Raw genomic sequence first — 19305 nt, 5'->3', positions numbered from 1 at the left:
TGGTGGGAATGCAGACTGGTGAGGCCACTGTGGAAAACAGTATGGAATTTCCTCAGAAAACTAAAAATGGAACTGCCCTTTGACCCAGCAATTCCACTGCTGGGATTATACCCTAAGAACCCTGAAACACCAATCCAAAAGCACTGTGCACCCCAATGTTCATAGCAGCACAATTTACAATAGCCAAGTGCTGGAAGCAACCTAAGTGCCCATCAGAAAAGGAGTGGATCAAAAAACTATGGTACATTTGCACAATGGAAATTGTTTATTCTGTTAACCCATCAGATTTTAGAATAAACAGTCTGGTATTGAGTTCAGCTTCTGATAAGAAGATAAAGAAAAAGTGCCGACCTCTTACGACCTCTTACGGTGGTTATCAGGACCATCCCAGGAGGTTATCTAATAGAGGTAATGAGATAAGCAGTGTGAGTGAGATAATGCATGTAAATGGCTTAGAACAGTGACATCTCAGTAAATGTTCTGAGTGCCTGTAGGAAAACTTTCATTAGAGAAGGAGGGATAAATAAATGTAGTTCTGCTACCCAAGCCACCAGTTACAAATATCATACTTCTTTTTAAGAGTTTGCTTATTTTCATATTTTAAACTTATAAGGGCTCTACTATAAATTAATTTTGGTTTCCATAACAGTTAAATAAGATGGTTTGACACATTGATTTAACTTGACAAAATTTATTAAAACAATATTTGCATAACTCTTATAGTTTAATCCATCCAATACTCTGAAAAGGTAGACTCTCTTCTCTGTTTTTTGAGTGGGAAAAGAGATTCACAAAATTTAAGAGGCTTACCTAGTATCATGCAGCTTGTTAGAGCTGTATCTAATATTTAAACTATGCTTTTGATCTTTAGTCCATTCCTTTTCTATGACATCTGTGATTCATCTCCCTAAGGAGCAGGTCTCTTGGAGTGGTATTTTGTCTGGTGTGTATCAACAGCAACATTTGCTTTTTGTACCCATGGTCTTGGCTAACCTTACAGGTATGAAATATGTGCTCTATGGCTCTGGAAAGGGGTAGGAAGGGCCAAGAATAAGCCTGTAATAGTTAACCACAGAATCAAGTATCCAACAAACACTAGCAGGTCCAGACAATAGTGAGTCTGACAGTATTTAGGAAGAGCAACATTGAAGAGCTCTGCAAATACAACTTTCCTGTCCTTTCAAAACCTCAAAAGAACCCCCATAACCCCAGACCAGTGTCCAAAAATAACAGAACTGCATTCCCTTGGGTAGAAAATTTACCTTTGGGCCAAATTCCATTCTGGTATCCCTGCTCTGAACTCTGGCAGTGGTCACCACACAGAGGTTGTGGGAGTAGGGCCCTTCTGCGCCGCACCACCACCTGCCACAGAGCACCTTAAGAGTAACATCATAATCACACTTGCATTTTTGAGATGAATCCAATCTGTGTTTTGGCAGATTTTTTTTCGTTTTGAATAACAGCTTGACTGTTGTACATGTTCACCTGACAATAATGTTTATTTTTGCTGGTTACCATGATGGGTACATTGAGGTAACTGTAAAATTGAAGACTCTTCATGTGAGCCTTATCATCATCTCACATATGTAAGTAGACAAAGATAAGAAACAGGAAGGAAAGAAAAGGAGGGAGGGGAGTGAGGAAGTGGAAGAGGGGGAAAGAGGAGATTGATTAATAATTTACTCCTAAGGAGATACAAAAATTCTAATACTGATTACACTAAACAATTTTTTCTAATATCATTCTTTGAAATTATGATATCTTATTTAAATTATATACAGAATAAATCATCCTTATAACTTTAAATTGGGCATTTAATCACAACTTAAGGGAGACCACTTAATATGAGTAAAAACAGAGGAGTTAAAATTCGCTACATATTACCTTGGCTCAGCTCATTTTCTTCCAACTCATCAAATCCAGGGGCATGTCATCCTTATCAGATGGGCCACAAACAGTAGTATTTTTGGTGTTTTGAGGTCAGAAGTTAGAGGAGGAGAAAGCAAATACAGCAGTTCCTTCCTGTGCACTCTGTTGGCTCTTTCAAGTATTGGAGCTATCCAAACAAATTGGTTTGTCTTTTTGGCTGTGTCCGTCTCTCATCTCTGGACCTTTGCACTGTTCCCCTTGATTAAAATGTCCTCCTGTTCACCTGGCCAAAGCTGTCCTTTCAGATTTCAGGTTGCCTGTTGGCTTTCCCATACAACCACCCTTGACTTTGCCCAGGTAGGTTACTAACCCCTCCTAAACGTTTTCATAATGGTTTGTACTTTCCTTAACTAGCCAGTTGTCTGTCTTACTAGACTATGACCTTTTTGAGGTATCTTATGTATCTTTGAAGCCAGTACGTAGCATGATATCAGACATAGAGTAGGTATTCAATATACATATACAAGAGAAAAAAAGAAACAGAAAGAAAGAAGTAGAGTTAGAGGCATGTTGTGTGCTGTGGAAAAAGAGAGTGAAGTTTTTTATTTTTCTTTCTTTCTGTAAGTGCTTAGACCTTGTCTAGGTATAACTTGCACCAGAGTTAGTCTTTTTCCCAATAGAACTATACAATGTGCTGATCATACTGTTTCCTGGTATCTTGAAACAAGAAATATTTATGGATAAAGAAATAGCTTTATTAGCAGAAGTTAGGTAAAAACATGTAATCATTGAATTATATAGTTGAAAGTTATTCAGAAAATGTTTAAGAGCAAACAAAGCCTGGATGTTTTAAACAGCCAATTTGAATACTTCAAAAAAATAAGAAGCAAGTTTTTCAAGGTTATTTTGAATTCCAGTCAAAGCCAACTTAATCGGTGAGTCATGGTCAAGTAGTAGATAATATCACATGGTACAAATGAGACCGTAAGGAGCAGTTTCCAGAGAAGAGAGAAGTGGGCTATACAGTCACACCGAAAGGAAGTCCACAATCAATTATAGCAATTAAATATCTAATTAAAATTATAATTAATGGAAAAAAAAGAAATAGCTTTATGCCCTTGAATATAGATTCACATAGCACAGGCTAATGTTTGACTACATTATTTGCTGAAGATGAGAGTTCAGACATTTAAAAACTTGCTTTGCATGTAGTGCAAGAATGATGACTTTGGTGGTCTTGGTTCATTTCACTTTTATCAACTATATTAAAGAATATGAATCTTTAGTGGCTGCTTGTATCCTGAAATTGGCAGAAAGTTTATTTCAATTTCTTTCTTCCTATTAGTCGGCTTATATATATTTATACATATTTCAGGTAGTATTAAATAAAATATATTTCTTTGATAACCTAAAACAATGATGTTGGTGTATAGCTGAAAATCATGCATTTTTAAATTTATTTTAATTTATGCAATGGGGAAATAGAATAAAATGCTGCTTTATGGCACAAGTAGGGCTCATACTTGTACCTACAAAGAAATATCTAGATATTATGTTCATATACAACGTACATATTTTATTCCTACTTTTAAAGCTGAGTCATTAATTTTAAAAATAAGATAATTAACAAACTCAACTAACAAGCAAAACAGACAGACTCAAAGATGGAGAGCAGATGACAGCTGAGGGGGAGGGGAGGTTAGGGGTGGAGGACCTGGGCAAAACGGAAGCAGGACTCATGGACATGGACAACAGTGTGGTGATTGCAGGGGTGAGGGGTGTAAGGGGACTAAATGGTAATGGAAAAATACAATAAAGATTAAATAAAAAGTAAAATAAAAATAAGATAATTAAAAATATCAATGAAAATAATAACCTTCATTTACAAAGAATTTTCATGAGCTAAACAATGTACCTTAACCTTCACAAAGTTTCTATAAATAGTTACTATGATCTTTTTAAAAAAATTCTGCTTTATTGGGGTATAATTGATATGTAAATTATATGATATTTAAAGTATTCATTGTAGTGGTTTGATATACATATGCATTATGAAAGAATTTGGTCCATCTGGTTAATTAAATAATCATACATTTAAAACTTTCCACTTTTTGCTTTTTATATAACACATGTTTTCTGATGTTTTCTTTCACTTAGGTTGTCGTACTGCTCCAACAGATTTAGTTTTCATCTTAGATGGTTCATACAGTGTTGGCCCAGAAAACTTTGAAATAGTAAAAAAGTGGCTTGTCAATATCACAAAAAACTTCGACATAGGACCAAAGTTTATTCAGGTTGGAGTGGTCCAGTATAGTGACTACCCTGTGCTGGAGATCCCACTTGGAAGCCATGACTCGGGAGAGAACTTGATGGCAGCGATGGACTCCATACACTACTTAGGAGGAAACACACGGACTGGAAAGGCCATCCAGTTTGCACTTGATTACCTTTTTGCCAAGTCCTCACGATTCCTGACTAAAATAGCAGTGGTACTTACGGATGGTAAATCCCAAGACGAAGTCAAAGATGCAGCAGAAGCAGCAAGAGATAATAAAATAATACTATTTGCCATTGGCGTTGGTTCGGAAACAGAAGATGCAGAACTCAGAGCTATTGCCAACAAGCCTTCATCTACTTACGTGTTTTATGTGGAAGACTATATTGTGATATCCAGAATTAGGGAGGTGATGAAGCAGAAACTTTGTGAAGGTGAGCCTTAATATAATTTGGAAACAATAATTATACTTTCTTACATTTTGGTATAACCTGTTGAATTACACTGGTATAGATAGTTATATTTAATGTCAGATAAATTAGTATGTTAGAATTGAGGTGAACACAGGTTTTGTGTTATATTTATTCTGGGTAAGTTTTGTTAGAAAGAATTACTTAAGAAATTTATAGTTGGAAAATACAATATGTTGTTATAGCTTTCAGGTATAACATGTCTATTGTGGAGATGGTAGAAAATAAAGATACATAAAGAATAAAAATATATGTAAATAACACAGGACCATATAATTTCTATTACTGAGTTTTTCACCTTTTTTATTTCAGCCGTTTTTTAGTTCAGATTGTCTGAGAGTTTATTCATGTGCCTAAGTAAGGATAATATTGTACATATAATTTAATACTGAATTTCATATTATTATATAACACATTGTTGTCTGTATAATTTTCAAACTATTAACATGCTTATGTTCAGATTGCTTGGAGGGAAGAGTAATTTGTGAATCTTTTACTTTTTAGCATCACAGGCATTTAATGTATCACATACCTAGAAAAATAATATTCATGTAAAATGGAAAGGCTTTTTTTCCAGTTTACCATCAAAAACTCCAAAGCTGATTGGTTTACATTTGATAGAAAAATTTATAAATGATTGCAGCTTAGAAAAAATTAATTACTCTGTTTTTTAAAGTACTTGTTTAGGGGATATGGTAAACATATTTTAAGGTTTTTAAGATTATTTACTTAAGAAATTAAGCATTTTCTTTAACCAAACTTTTAAAAAGGTACTATAACAAGTGTAAATAGTCATCACAGTTGTTCTTTTTATGAGTCTCTAACTGTAAAACTGTATTGACTTTTGTTGTCTTGAACAGGCAAGAGAGATTTAGATTTTTGATAGGTTGTCAATAGACCCTTTGGTTTTGAGGATACATGCAAGGGGTCTGCCCAGAAAGTATCTAGCCATGTAATACGAAAAATAGAGACATTTATTGAAGAAACATTGTACATAGGACAATGATGCCTTAGCCCCCTTTAAGGAGGCACCTTGGGACCTCACACAGTTCTCCCAATTGCCATCTGCTGCCCACTCCTATTTTCCTGAATTTCATTGACAGTCTGAAATCTCTTCCCTTTCAAAGGTGATTTTAGTTTTGGGAAAAGCCAGAAGTTGCAGGGCATCAAATCTGGGCTGTAGGGGGCCTGAGTTACCTGGGTGATTTGATGTTTTGTCAAAAATCTCTGCATGAGACGTGGTGCATGAGCAGATGTATTGTGACGGAGCTGCCAAGCAGCAGTTGCCCATAGCTGCAGCCTTCTGAATCATCTGAACACTTTCTGCAGAGGAACATTCAAGCTGCACACCAAATTTGATACAGATTCATCGCTCTACTTGCTCAGTCATTTTGAATGTGTAGCCACACAGTACACACGCACAGCCAAAGGCATCTACTGTCCCCACTGACTAGTACAGTGAAATCCTCATTGTTCACACATGCCTGTCCCAGTTATTCTTCTTGGCTGCCAGGTTACATAGATGTGAACAATGATGCAAAACGTTCCCATTATATTAACAATGTCTGGACTTTTTCTGGACAGACTTGTATATTTCATTATTAAAATAGACTTTTCATGATGAGATTTCACTTAACATTCATTTTTATCCTAAAATATAAATTTGATTAAATATGTCTGTTCAGTATTTGCTTCATAGATTTTTTTCTGTAGATAGATGTTATGGGAAATCCATTCTATTTAAAAAATTCTAATTATACATAAAGAGTAGCTGTGCTTAAAGGCAGTGTAAGTTTTTACAGCTAAATGTGTAGTCTGTTAAAAAAATATCAAATTTGAAATCCTAACAAATTGTTCTTCATCCATACTCAAAAAGAATGCAATATCTTTGTCTATTTAGTTCACATATATGCTTTACAATACCCATCTTTTAAAGTGCAGTTTTTGAAACCATACTTATAGAATATACAGACATTTTGACTTTTAATACCATATTGGATTGATTCATTGACTAAACTAATGTATTGCTGTATTGCAGCAACCTCAAATCATATAATTTATATTTGAATCATTTGATAATTTCATTTTTTAAAATCTTCACCTGAGGACATTTTTTCATTGCTTTCACAGAGAGAGTAAGGAAGAGAGGAAGGGGGAGAGAGAAACATCAGTGTGAGATAGGAGCATGGATTGGATGCCTTCCATAAGTGCCTGGAGTAGGGACCAAACCCTCAACTTTTCGGTTATGGGATGATTTCACACTGGCCAGGGCAATAATTTTATTTTATTTTTTAAAAGATTTTATTTAATTAGAGAGAGGAGAAGGGAGATGGGAAGAGAGGGAGTAAGGGAAAGAAACATCATTGTGTGAGAGAAACATTTATTGGTTGTCTCTTTTATGCCCCCAACTGGGGACCTGGCCCACGACCCAGGCATATCCCCCGACTGAGAATCAAACTGGTGCGCCTTTGGTTTGCAGGCTGCCACTCACCCACTGAGCCACACCAGCCAGGGCGATAGTTTCATTTTTTTGACAAATAGTTAATTTCTACTTTGAGGTTCTCAGCATATAAAATTACCATTTCCTAATGCTGTTTCCTTTTATGCTCTGCTGAGGTTGATCCAGAGTGAACAAAATACTATTTATATCTTTGTTCCCATGTGGATTATTTCATCTTCACTGACCTAGCATTTCCATGGAGGGGTATTCTGCATGACATTATTTCAGGTCCACTTTTTATTGATGAGCATTGGTTTCTTCATTTAAGAGTCTATTTTTTCTTCTTTTGTTTACTATTATTTTTCCTTAATTTTTTAAATTTTAAATTACAGATTACAGTCAATATTATTTTGTATTAGTTTCAGGTATACAACGTAGTGGTGAAGCAATCATATACTTTACCAAGTGATAAAGTAAAGTGATCCCTCCTGATATTCCCTATGCTGTATTTTATATCCCATGACTATTTTGTAACTACTAATTTGTCCTTATTAATCCCTTCACCGTTTTCACCTAGTCACCTAACCCCTCCCCTCTGGAAACCATCAGTCTGTTCTCTGTATGAGTGTTTTTCAGTTTTGTTTGTTCATTAATTTTGTTCTTTAGATTCCACATATAAGTGAAATCATATTGTATTTGTCTTTGGCTGACTTGTTTCACTGAACATAATATACTCTAGTTCCATCCATGCTGTCACAAGTGGTAACACTTCATTCTTGTTCATGGCTGAGTAATATTTCATTGTACATATGTATCATGACTTTTTTTTATCAGTTTGTCTATTGGTGGACACTTGGGTTGTTTCCATATCTTGGCTATTGTAAATACTGCTGAAATGAACATAGAAGTGCATATACTCTTTCCAATTAGTTTTGGGTTTCTTCTGACACACACCCATAGAACTGATGAGTCATAAGGGCAGTTCCATTTTTAATATTTTTGAGGAAGCTTCATATGGTTTTCCATAGTGGCTGCACCAATAAGTGTTCCCACCAACAGCGCTTGAGGGTTCTCTCCTCTCCACATTCTATGAAGAACCCACACTAGTTCTTTGTTCTTTTATCAATGACAGCTATTCTGACAGGCCCGAGGGGGTATCTTACTGTGGTTTTAATTTGCATTTCTCTGACGATTAGTGACGTTGAGCATCTTGTCTTCTATTTTGTTGTTTTGGTAAAAAGCACAGTGTGAGGTCCACCCTCTTAAAGTATTTTAAGTGCACAGGGCAGTACTGCTAATTATATGCACAGCGTTGTACTGTAGATAGCTAGGGCTGGAACAGCAAGCCCCCGTTTCCTTCTCCCCACAGCTGACAACCACCATTCTACTTTCTGTTTCTCTGAGTCTGACTACTTTAGATAGTTCTTAAAGGCAGAATTGTGCAGTATTTGTCCTTCTCTGACTGGTCATTGGGATTTTGATAGGGATTGCATTGAATCTATACGTCACTTTGTGTGATATGGACATTTTTAAAACATGAAGTTTTCTAATCGATGAACATGATATGTCTTTTCATTTGTTTCTAATTTTCTTTCAGTAATGTTTTGTTGTTTTAAAAATGTAAGTCTTTTTGCCTCTTTGGTAAAGTTTATTTCTTAGTATTTTATTATTTTTGATGCTCCAGCTAGCATTTCTAATACTATGTTGAATAAAGTGTCAAGAGTGCGCCTTCTTATCTTGTTCCTGACCTTAGAGGGAGAGCTTTCAATTTCTCACCATTGAGTGACTTGTATGTGTGCTAGCTGTGGCTTTTCATATATGGCCTTTATTGTGTTGAGGTAAATTATTTCTATACTTATTTTGGTGAGTGTTTTTTGTCATGAAAATATGTTGAATTTTAACAAATACACTGTCTGCATCTGTTGAGACAATTACGTGACTTTCATGCTTTGTTCTCTTAATGTGGTGAATCATATAAATTGATTTAAATAGGTTGAATCATCTTTGCATCCCAAGGAAAAATTCTCCTTGGTCATGGTGTAGGACACTTTTTATCCTTTTAATATGCTTTTGAATTCAATTTGATAGTATTTTGTGGAGGATTTTTGTACTTATATTCATCAGGAATATTGGCTTGTAGTTTTCTTTTCTTATAGTATCTTTTTTTGGGCTTTGATATCTGGGTGATGCTGGCCTCATTAAAATAGCTTGGAACTATTTCAGTTTCTGGAAGAGTCTGAGGGGGACTGACGTAATTCTTCTTTAAATGTTTAGTAGAATTCACCAGTGAAGACATCTGGTTCAGGGCTCTTTGTTGGCAGGTTTTAGATTACTGATTCAGTCTTTTTACTAGTGACAGGTCAGTTCAGATCTTCTGTTTTGTCATGATTCAGTCTTGGTAGGTTGTGTATTTTAGGAATTTATCCATTTATTTTAGGTTATCAAATTTGTTGGTGTATAATGATTGCAGTGTCTTATGATCCTTTGTATTTCTGTGGCATCTGTTTTAATATCTCCTGTTTCATTCCCGTTTTTTAATTTGATTCTTCTTTTTCTCAGTTAATCTAGCTAAAGGTTTGTCAGTTTTGTTGATCTTTAAAAAAAACAACTCAATTTTGTTGAGTTTTTCTGTTGTTTTACTATTCTCTATTTTATTTATTTCCATTCTAATCTTAATTATTTTCCTCCTTCTGCTAACGTAAGGCTTAGTTTGTTCTTTTTCTAGTTCCTTGACATGAAAAGTTAGGTTGCTTATTTGAGATCTTTATTTTTTAATGTAGGTTTTTGTTGCCATAAATGTCCTTCTTCATACTACTTTTGCTGCATCCCATAAGTTTTGGCATGTTGGGTTTTAGTTTTAGTTTTTCTCAAGATACCTTCTAATTTTTCTTTTGATTTATTTTTTGACTCAGTGATTATTCAAGAAAGTGCTATTCAGTTTCCTTTTTTCCACATAATTTTGAATTTTCTAACTTTCCTTGTACCATTAATTTCTAGTTTCCTTCTATTGTGGTTGGAAAATATACATAGTATAATTCCATTCTTCTTAAATACGTTGAGACTTGTTCTTTGACCTAACATGTTTTTTCCTGAAGAATCTTTTGCTTCTGCTTGAGAATGTGCGTCCTGCTGCTGTGTGGCAGACTGTTCTGCATGCGTCTGTTAGATTCCTTTGATCTATAATGTTGTTCAAATCCTTTGTTTCCTCTTTGATCTTCTGTCTGGGTGTTCCATCTATTACTAAAAGTGAAGTGTTGAAATCCCTTACTATTACTGTGTTACTGTGTATTTCTCCCTTCAGTTCTGTCAGTGTTTGCTTCATGTATTTGGGTGCTATCGTGTCCGGTGTGTATATTTATATTTATAGTTGTTAGGTCTTGCCGGTGAGTTGACCTTTTCATCATTATATAATGTGCTTCTTTGTCTCTTTTGACAGTTTTTGACTTAAAACCTATTTTATCTGACCAAGAATCACCACCTTTGTTCTCTTTTGGTTATCATTTTCATGGAGTGTCTTTTTCTCTCACTTTACTTTTAGCCTGTGTGTGTCCTTAAAATATATGTCTTATAGACTATATATAGTTGAATTTTGTTTTTTTATTCATTTAGCTACTCTCTATCTTCTTATTAGGGGGTTTAATGCATTTACATCTGAACTAATTACTGACAGGGAAGAATTTAATATTGTCATTTTGTTCATTGTTTTCTGTCTTACAGACTTTTTGTCCTTTCCTCTTTTATGGTCTTCCTTTGTATTTCACTGTGTTCTTTTTGTACTCACATGCTTTGATTTGTTTCTCATTTTCATTTGTCTGTGTTATATAGCTATTTTCTTTGTGGTTGCCATGGGGTTTACATCAAACATTATATTGTTGTAAAAATCTATTTTAAGCTGATAGTATCTTAATTTCAGTCACATACAAATACTCTACATTTTTGCATCTCTCTGCTCCCTCATACTTTGTTACTGATGTCACAAGTTACATCATCTAATATTGTGTATCCATTAACATATTTTTACAGTTATTGCTTATAGTTTTATCTATTAACTTTTATATCAACATTGAAAATTATCTATGCATCACCATCATAGTATTTTAATGTTCTGAATTTGTCTATACAATGGCTGTCCAGAAAAAGTCCAGCCATTGTTAATATAACAAGAACTGTTTGCATGACTTCGATGTAACCTAGCAGCCAATGAGAGTAGACTGGAACACCCATGCATGAATAGTGATGTTTCTCCCTCCTTTCCTCTCTCTCTAAAAATAAGAAAGTGAAATCTTTTAAAATATTATACATACTTTGTACTACTTTTTGCTTGGAGATTGCTGGATAATTTTATTTATAGGGCCTGGTATAGTACCCTACCTTTGCATTTTTTTAATGATTTTTCTATTCTATTTTTTTCCATTACCATTCAGTCCCCTTATACCCCACCCCCCACAATCACCACATTGTTGTCTATGTCCATGAGTCCTTTTACCTCTTTGCTCAAACCCTCCACCCCCTACTCTCCCCAGCCCTAGCTGTCATCCTGTTCTCCATTTGAGACTGTTCCATTTTCCTTGTTAGTTCAGTTTGTCCATTAGATTTCACATATAAGTGAAATCATATGGTATTTGCCATACTTGGACTGGCTTATTTCACTCAGCATAATACCCTCTAGGTCCATTCATACTGTTGCAAAGGGTAAAACTTTCTTCTTTTTTATGGCTGAGTAGTATTCCATTGTGTAAATGTCCCATAGTTACTTTATCCATTCATCTGTTGATGGACACTTGAGCTGCATCCATAGCTTGGCAATGGTAAATAATGCTGTAATGAACATAGGGGTGCTTATGTTCTTTAGAAGTAGCATTTTGGGCTCTTTCAGATATATTCATTGGGTCAAAAGACAGATCTGTTTTTAATTTTTTGAGGTATCTGCATAGTGCTTTCCACAATGGCTGCACCAGGCTGCATTCCCACCAATAGTGCAGAGGATTCCCCTTTCTTCATATCTTGCCAGCACTTGTTTGTTGATTTATTGGTGATAGCCATTCTGACAGGTGTGTGATGGTATCTCATTGTGGTGATGATTAGTGATGCTGGGCATCTTATCATATATCTATCGGCCATCTGTATGTCCTCTTTGGAGGCATGTCTGTTCAGGTCCTTTGCTCATTTTTTAATTGGGTTGTCTGGTTTTTTTTGTGTGTGTGTGTTGAGTTTTGAAAATTCTTTATAAATTTTGGGTATTAACCTTTTATCAGATGTATTTATTGATGAATATGTTCTCCTGTTCTGCAGTTTTCTTTTTATTTTGTTGATGATTTCCTTTGCTGTGCAAAACCTTTTTAGTTTGATGTAGTCCCATTTATTTATTTTTTCTTTTGTTTCTCTTGCATGGGGAGCTATACCTGATAAAATATTGCTATGAGCTATGTCCATGATTTTTCTGCCTATGTTTTCTTCTACAATTTTTATGGCTTGGGATCTAACATTTAAGTCTTTGATCCATTTTGAACTTATTCATGTATGTGATATAACAAGGTGGTCCGGTTTCATTTTTCTGCACTTATCTGACCAATTTTCCCATAACTGTTTATTGAGTAAACTATCTTTAGCTCATTGTATGTGCTGGCTTCCTCTGTTAAATATTAATTGACTATAAAGATGTGGGTTTATTTCTGGATCTATGTCTATTTTTACTCCAGTACCATGCTATTTTGATTACTATGGCCTTGTGGTATAGTTTGATATTAGGTAGCATCATTCCTCCAACTTCATTCTTCTTTCTCAAGATCACTGTTGCTATGCAAGGCCTTTTGTGGCTCCATATAAATTTTTGAAATATTTCTAGTTCTGTGAAATACATCATTGGAGTCTTGATAGGAATTGCATTGAATCTATAGATTGCTTTGGGTCATATGGACATTTTAATGATGTTAATCCTTCCTACCCATGAACATGGCATGTGCTTCCACTTACTTGTATCTTCTTCAATTTCTTTCTTCAATGCCTTATATTTAGGGGAATAACTCTGTATTACATAGATTAAAATAATTTGAATTTAATCTGTATTAAAGGCAGGTTACAGTGTTAGGCCTTGTAGTATATCTAAAAATATGAATTTTCCATTCATTTAATTAGATAGTCTAGACCTATGTTTCAAGAAAATAAACATGTTTATATTTTATGTGTAAAGTGATGTTTGCATACTCATTGGAAACAGTGAAATGACTATGGTGTGATTTACAAATACACAAAATAAACTGTCAGTGTTTATGATTAGATTTAGATACAGCTGTATAAGTTAGTTAATTCTAGGAAAGGAAAAAACAAGAAAACATTCAGAATAATTTTCAATAGGAATGTTTAAAGCTTGTGTTAATGGCCCATTCTCCCTTTCTTTTTCTCACTCTAAGATGTTATATATAATATTTGTCATCTAATTACATGTTTTATTTTCATAATAACACCATGCTTTGTAAATGGCATTTGGCATGCTGAAAGGAGTAAAAATTGATGCAACCACTTTGAAAATGTTTGTTGGCATTATCTGCTAGGGTAAAGCATGCACCTACCCTATGAAACAGCAGTTCAGCTCCTAGATATTTAACTGTGAGAACAGACAAAACCAATCAATCACTAGTTATAGAAATCATAACAGTGGTTTCTAGTGGTGGTGGTTATCATCTGTAAAGGAAATTGAGGTAGGTTTCTAAGGTGCTAGACATTATCTTGTGTGGTGCACTTGTTATATGTGTGTGTATACTTGTGCCAGTCAAGCTCTATACTTGAGATTGGGGTATTTTACTGAATGAAGAATGTACCTTAATTGAAAGTTTTTAAAAATTCAATAAGCACAATCTTCTGATGGGTGTATTAATAAACCTCAGGTCACTGATATATAGTTATCTGGCCCCATCTCTGTAGTCAGGCCCAGATCTGGGTTTGATTTCTGACTTGTCCACCTCTGTTTATTGCGATGTGATCTTGGGCTAAGTGATTGACTTTGACCTTGGTGGTGATGTAGACCATGTTTTCTGAAGATTAATGTCAGTGTTCTAGAGAAGTAGTGGAACATGTTAAGATGCCTGGATGTCTGGTTAAAAAAATAAAGTGCATATGTTGAAATGATATATTACTCTAATACTGATGAAGGCTCAGTCTATTTAAATTAAAAATGAAAAAGAAAAGGAGTAAAGAATAAGGCATAAGAACTGGACACATGCTATTTTCTGTATACATGTAAAAGCAAAACATATTAGTATTTCTCCATCTATAGTATTCAGAGGAAAGAATAACTTAAAAATTTTATCACATAATAAAGGCTTTTAAAGTAAAAAGTGGCAAAACCAAATGAGTTATTTTCCTCATTTTGTAAGCTTTTAAAACTATATTCTTAACTATTTTCAAAGCCACATATAGATTTCCATTTTTCAGTATTTTTTTTCTTATTGTCAAATAACATATTCTATGATCAGAGAGGCTACTTGTGCAAAATATTTTGACTGTTCTGGTTTGTGCACAAGTGGTTGAAGCCTACCGTTCCCACTGGCTTATCACTGAAACCGTACATCTGGCAGACACCTTCCTCAGATAAAGGGCTGTTGACTCTAACCTAAATTTCAAGACAGTTGGATTGCTCACTGGTAAAGGATGACGAGACTATTCAACCTGTAATGAGAAAAGAAATTATGTCAAGTTGAGGCTGCCTTCTTTGTTATTTACCTAATCTTTGTTATGAGGATCTCTACTTGGATAATTTATTTTGGTTTTGCTATTGTTATTTTATTCTATTTCCAATATGATGCAATAGACTCTTAAGTTATTACAATCTTAGTGCTTAATTGAAACAATGGTGAGAGTGATGAACTTGTGCATGATGTTAAAGTACATGATGATATAATGGATGTTAGGAAGGCAAATGTATGAAATTGCCACTGATCACCATTGAGGGGCGTGTATCAGTGTCACATAACTCATGTTGGCCTTACGTTAAAACCAAGTTCAGTCAGGGAAGTTTGAAGAAGTTGGCTGGTACAGATCTGAGCAGCACTGTGGGCAGCAGAGACGACTCTCTTTCATTGGACATCAGGTCTAGACCAGTAAAATTACTTGGTCTCTCACCACAGATCTTCTTGATAGAACTCCAAGTTCTCAATACAATATGTGACTTTAGGAGTGGGGTGACAGACAGACAACCTGGCAGTGCAGAATGGATTGAATGCGCACTTATAAACTAGATGAGATCTGTTCTGGAATAATGCTTTTGTCAGTGGCCCTGTGATATTATCTTATAACTAGAAAGGGGTAGCTGGACACATTTGATTGCCGTGGTTAGAGTCAAGATATCTATATATCTATATATCTGTGTATCTATATCTCTAGATATATATCTATCTAGAGATATAGATACACACACGTGTGTGTGTGTGTGTGTGTGTGTTCCTGTTCATGACAGGATTTTAAAAAAGACATTTTTTATCATCTTGATAAGACTATAACTTAAGAGTGTACTACTAAGCTCTGAGATTTAATAGAGCAGCAAATATTACTGGACCCCAACATTTAAAATAAATGGAGTAATCTGTGCTCATCTCAGAAAGCATTTTTATTCCAAATATTCTCTAAACATGAAATTATAACTTTATAGGCCATGTAGGAAACCATTTGTGAACTTCAGTCCTCTGTGTGTCTTTTTTTGCCCTTGCTCCTGAATGCACTATTAAAAAACTAGCTTTGTTTATCTAGGTTATTCTACCTACCTGTTGCAGGTGTTATAGCAAGTTACCAACTTAGCATTTGATTTTCCTTGTAGTTAAAATTATAACTTTTAAATTAAATTTTTTTTATTTCTATTGTCCTCTCTGGATGTGGTTGTATACATACAGATTTATTTCTTTTTTTCTACACAGTGGTAATGTTAATTATTTACCTGTTCTCTTTTCCTTGAAGTTTGTGTAAAAATTATTGCTTGGTAATCAAAGTAATAGAGAGAGAGCTGATCAGACCACTGGGGGGGAGTAGGGAGGGGCTGTAGGAGGAGGTTGCCTGAAGCAATAGTAAACAGTCTAGGACAGGACTGACTGAGAAGCTGAATGCCTCCAGAGTGCATGGAACTATGGTCCAGAATACTTCAAATGAAAGGAGGGCAGAGACTGGCTCTTGGTTCCTCCAGGATGCCTGGATGATCCTGTGCAGCTTCCTGTGATTCCCAAGGGATGGATTTTGGATGGAAGGAACTCCAGGCACAGCCTAGGATCCACTGGCCTGGCAGAGGGTGGTGGGGTTATTTTTCTTTGGGTGTTCTAGAGGGGTCGAGCTCTGAGGCAGGAGCCTGCTATTCTTCCAAAAATTGTGTAGCTTTTGTATCTTATGTTGTTTTAGTTTGTAAACTAATCTTATAGAAATAAGATAACTAAAAACTAATGGGGAATGCTAGGAGAACTCAGGTATTGATGATTTTAGCCTTAACCAATAGGCTTAAGCAATTAAAGCTGTAAATAACTAATGCATGTGGAAAGGTGTTATTCCAGAATTGTGAAGCTTTTGAATAGACTTCTTTTTTTGATCACTAAACCTTTGTCTCCGGAATTTTGCTTAGGGGATCGCATGGGGCAACAGGACCCCATTTGCTGTTCGGTAACAACAGTAGCCTTTTAATAGGAGCCTTTTTTTTTTTAAACCTCTTTCTTATCTCTGGCCATATGCAAACATACAAATTATATTTGAGCATTTTGACTACATTTTTCTTTTCATTTCCCACGTGTAAGGATATTTAATTTTTCTCCTTGTAAGTAAGCAAATTGGGAAGATTATTCCTTCAAGAATATATAATTATTTAAATACATTTTCCCTAGAGAGATGTGCCTAGGTAAACATGAAAACATGGCTATATTGTGACTATTAATTTACATTCCTGATTTCACAAACTGTCACATTGTTTTCTATAAAGTTTGAGCAGTTAGAATAAAGTGTATTTTATTAGAGAAAAGGAAGGACGCAATACGTGCTGTATCCCCTGCACTTGCATGTGATTTCTGAATGACAAAGCACTTTCACATACATCGTCATATCTGATCATCACACAAACCCTATGAGGATGATTATTCAAACTTCACAGAGAAGCATCCAATGGCTCATGAGAGGTTACGAGGAAGAGGCTTAGGTCTAAACCTAAAGTTCTTATCTAAGTGTGAGCTCCTCGCCCAGCATCTTATAACTTCTCTTTTGTAAAGCAAATCAGAGGAGCAGTTGAAATCTGATTATTCTTAGGATGTCCTGTTCAACACATTTTCTTTTCAGTTGAATTTCTTTCTTTTGCAGTTTTAAATAAACCATTTGAAGTGAGGCTTCGTAGATTGTTCTATATAACACCTCCCCCAAATACTGCCTCATAATGACAGGAAAGATTTAATTTTATTCATTGATTTATTATTTAAACTGTATAATAGAGAGTTATTGGAAGTAATTATTTCTTACTTCTGTTTTCATGTGGAGGGATTAGCTAGAGTATTTTGATCTTTCTCCCCACTGTCTTTCACTCCTTATCCCTGAGTGAGAAAAAAAGTTTTCAGGTTAGTGAGTTTGATAAAAGTAGCTGGTAGACCAGGTGTGATTTTAGTGGGCAGGGCCTGCTCCTGAGGTGGGCGGAAATAAATCAGCCCTGCATTGCTGGGAAGGCGTGGTTAAGAATGGTGTACCTAAGGGAGCTCCCTGGATCACACATCTAATGAACACCTGTGTTTGCCTGGTTTCCCTGTCTCCTCATGAGCTAGCCCCAGCTTACTAGAGGAAGAAGGATATGATGAATTGGGTCCCTTCAAAACTCAACATCTTAAGACCCAAAGAGAAAAATATCTTCCCTTTCCCAGGAATATATCCAGTTTTATTTATATCAAACCTTCTTTGTATTTCCAATATTGTATGGTACAAGTTATGACTGCACATTTTTGGCTAATAAATTCATGTCATTACTTTTTATTACATTGTAAATACAATATATTTTCCTTTCCTTAATGTTATATAAGAGAGTGATTATCTTAAGGTATGTTTAGTGGAGTTCTTGTTTTTTTCTGGTAGCTGCTTTATAAAATATAAGCAGTCATGCCCAATGTGTATGTTATATGCGGGCCTTGGAAAAATCTGAAAATGTCACAAGATTTCTACAGTATAACAGCTTAATAGCCTTTCAACCATATAAAAATTTCCACATAATTTGAGACACTAGTTTCCCAGAGAAGTGAAAGGCATATCATATTTTTATAATTTATAATTTATATAGATTACTATATAATGCAAATTTAATTATTTTCTTAAGGGGATAGTCTTTACTTATAAATATGATTACTTAATATATAATATAATTAATAATAGATGAGAAAATAGGCCCATTTTTAGAACTTCCATGAACAGAAAAGATCCCCAATTAATGTTTTTCCCAGAGTGACAGACCAACGATATTTAAACTGTAGAATTATAAATTATAGAACTGGAAAGAATATCAAGAACAACACTTTTTTTTACCCCTCAAATGCTGGGAATGCACGAAAGGAATCTTAGGGCTCATCTAGATCCAAGAAATTTAAGAATTATCCAAAGTCAAATGACTAATTAACAGAAAATCCTGGATGAGAACCATAAATCCCGTCCCAGCTTTCTCCCACCCTCCAATGCCCAGCTGTTAGATCGCCTCATGTTCAAAATACACAGTAACTTATGAACTTCAGCATAGTGTTTAAAACAATTCATTACGAATGTTCCTCTTACATTTCTGTTTTATGTTTATTCCCTTCTAGGGGGAGAAAAGACAATTGAGACTTCATTCTCAAATGCTAAAAAATTCCCATGCTTTCTCAGAAAATACATTTACATACATTTATATACATTTGTGTGCATATACAGATTTTATAATTCTTACATTCTCCAATATCCCTCCCTTGATATTTTCTCGTTGAAGTAATAAGTGGTTAATCAATTTTTACTGCTTTTGCTTTTGACTTATAGAATCTGTCTGTCCAACACGAATTCCAGTGGCAGCTAGAGATGAGAAGGGGTTTGACATTCTTTTGGGCTTGGGTGTAAAGAAAAAGGTTAAGAAAAGAATCCAGCTTTTACCAACAAAGATAAAAGGATATGAAGTAACATCAAAAGTTGACTTATCAGAATTCACAAGGTAAATGTTATGTGTTGACACAATTGTTTTTGGTGCATCTATAGGTATGTTGAGAATTCTTTAAGCCTTATTCATGTTCTTCTTT

The 19305-nt window shown here is 34.9% G+C and overlaps 1 protein-coding gene across 1 annotated transcript in view; it reads left to right on the top strand.

Moving 5' to 3' along the window:
• COL21A1 (collagen type XXI alpha 1 chain) overlaps positions 1-19305 on the top strand; it is a 168822-nt gene that overhangs the window by 51249 nt on the left and 98268 nt on the right. The window contains exons 3-4 of the mRNA XM_053914309.1: positions 4027-4578; positions 19052-19220. Coding sequence (XP_053770284.1) covers positions 4027-4578; positions 19052-19220 — 721 coding nt within the window. The remainder of the gene's footprint in view (positions 1-4026; positions 4579-19051; positions 19221-19305) is intronic.

The sequence above is a fragment of the Desmodus rotundus genome, chromosome 11, assembly GCF_022682495.2.
Source record: "Desmodus rotundus isolate HL8 chromosome 11, HLdesRot8A.1, whole genome shotgun sequence".
NCBI lineage: Eukaryota > Metazoa > Chordata > Mammalia > Chiroptera > Phyllostomidae > Desmodus > Desmodus rotundus.
Note: the sequence above shows the minus strand (reverse complement) of the source record. Positions and strands in the feature narration are given on the sequence as shown.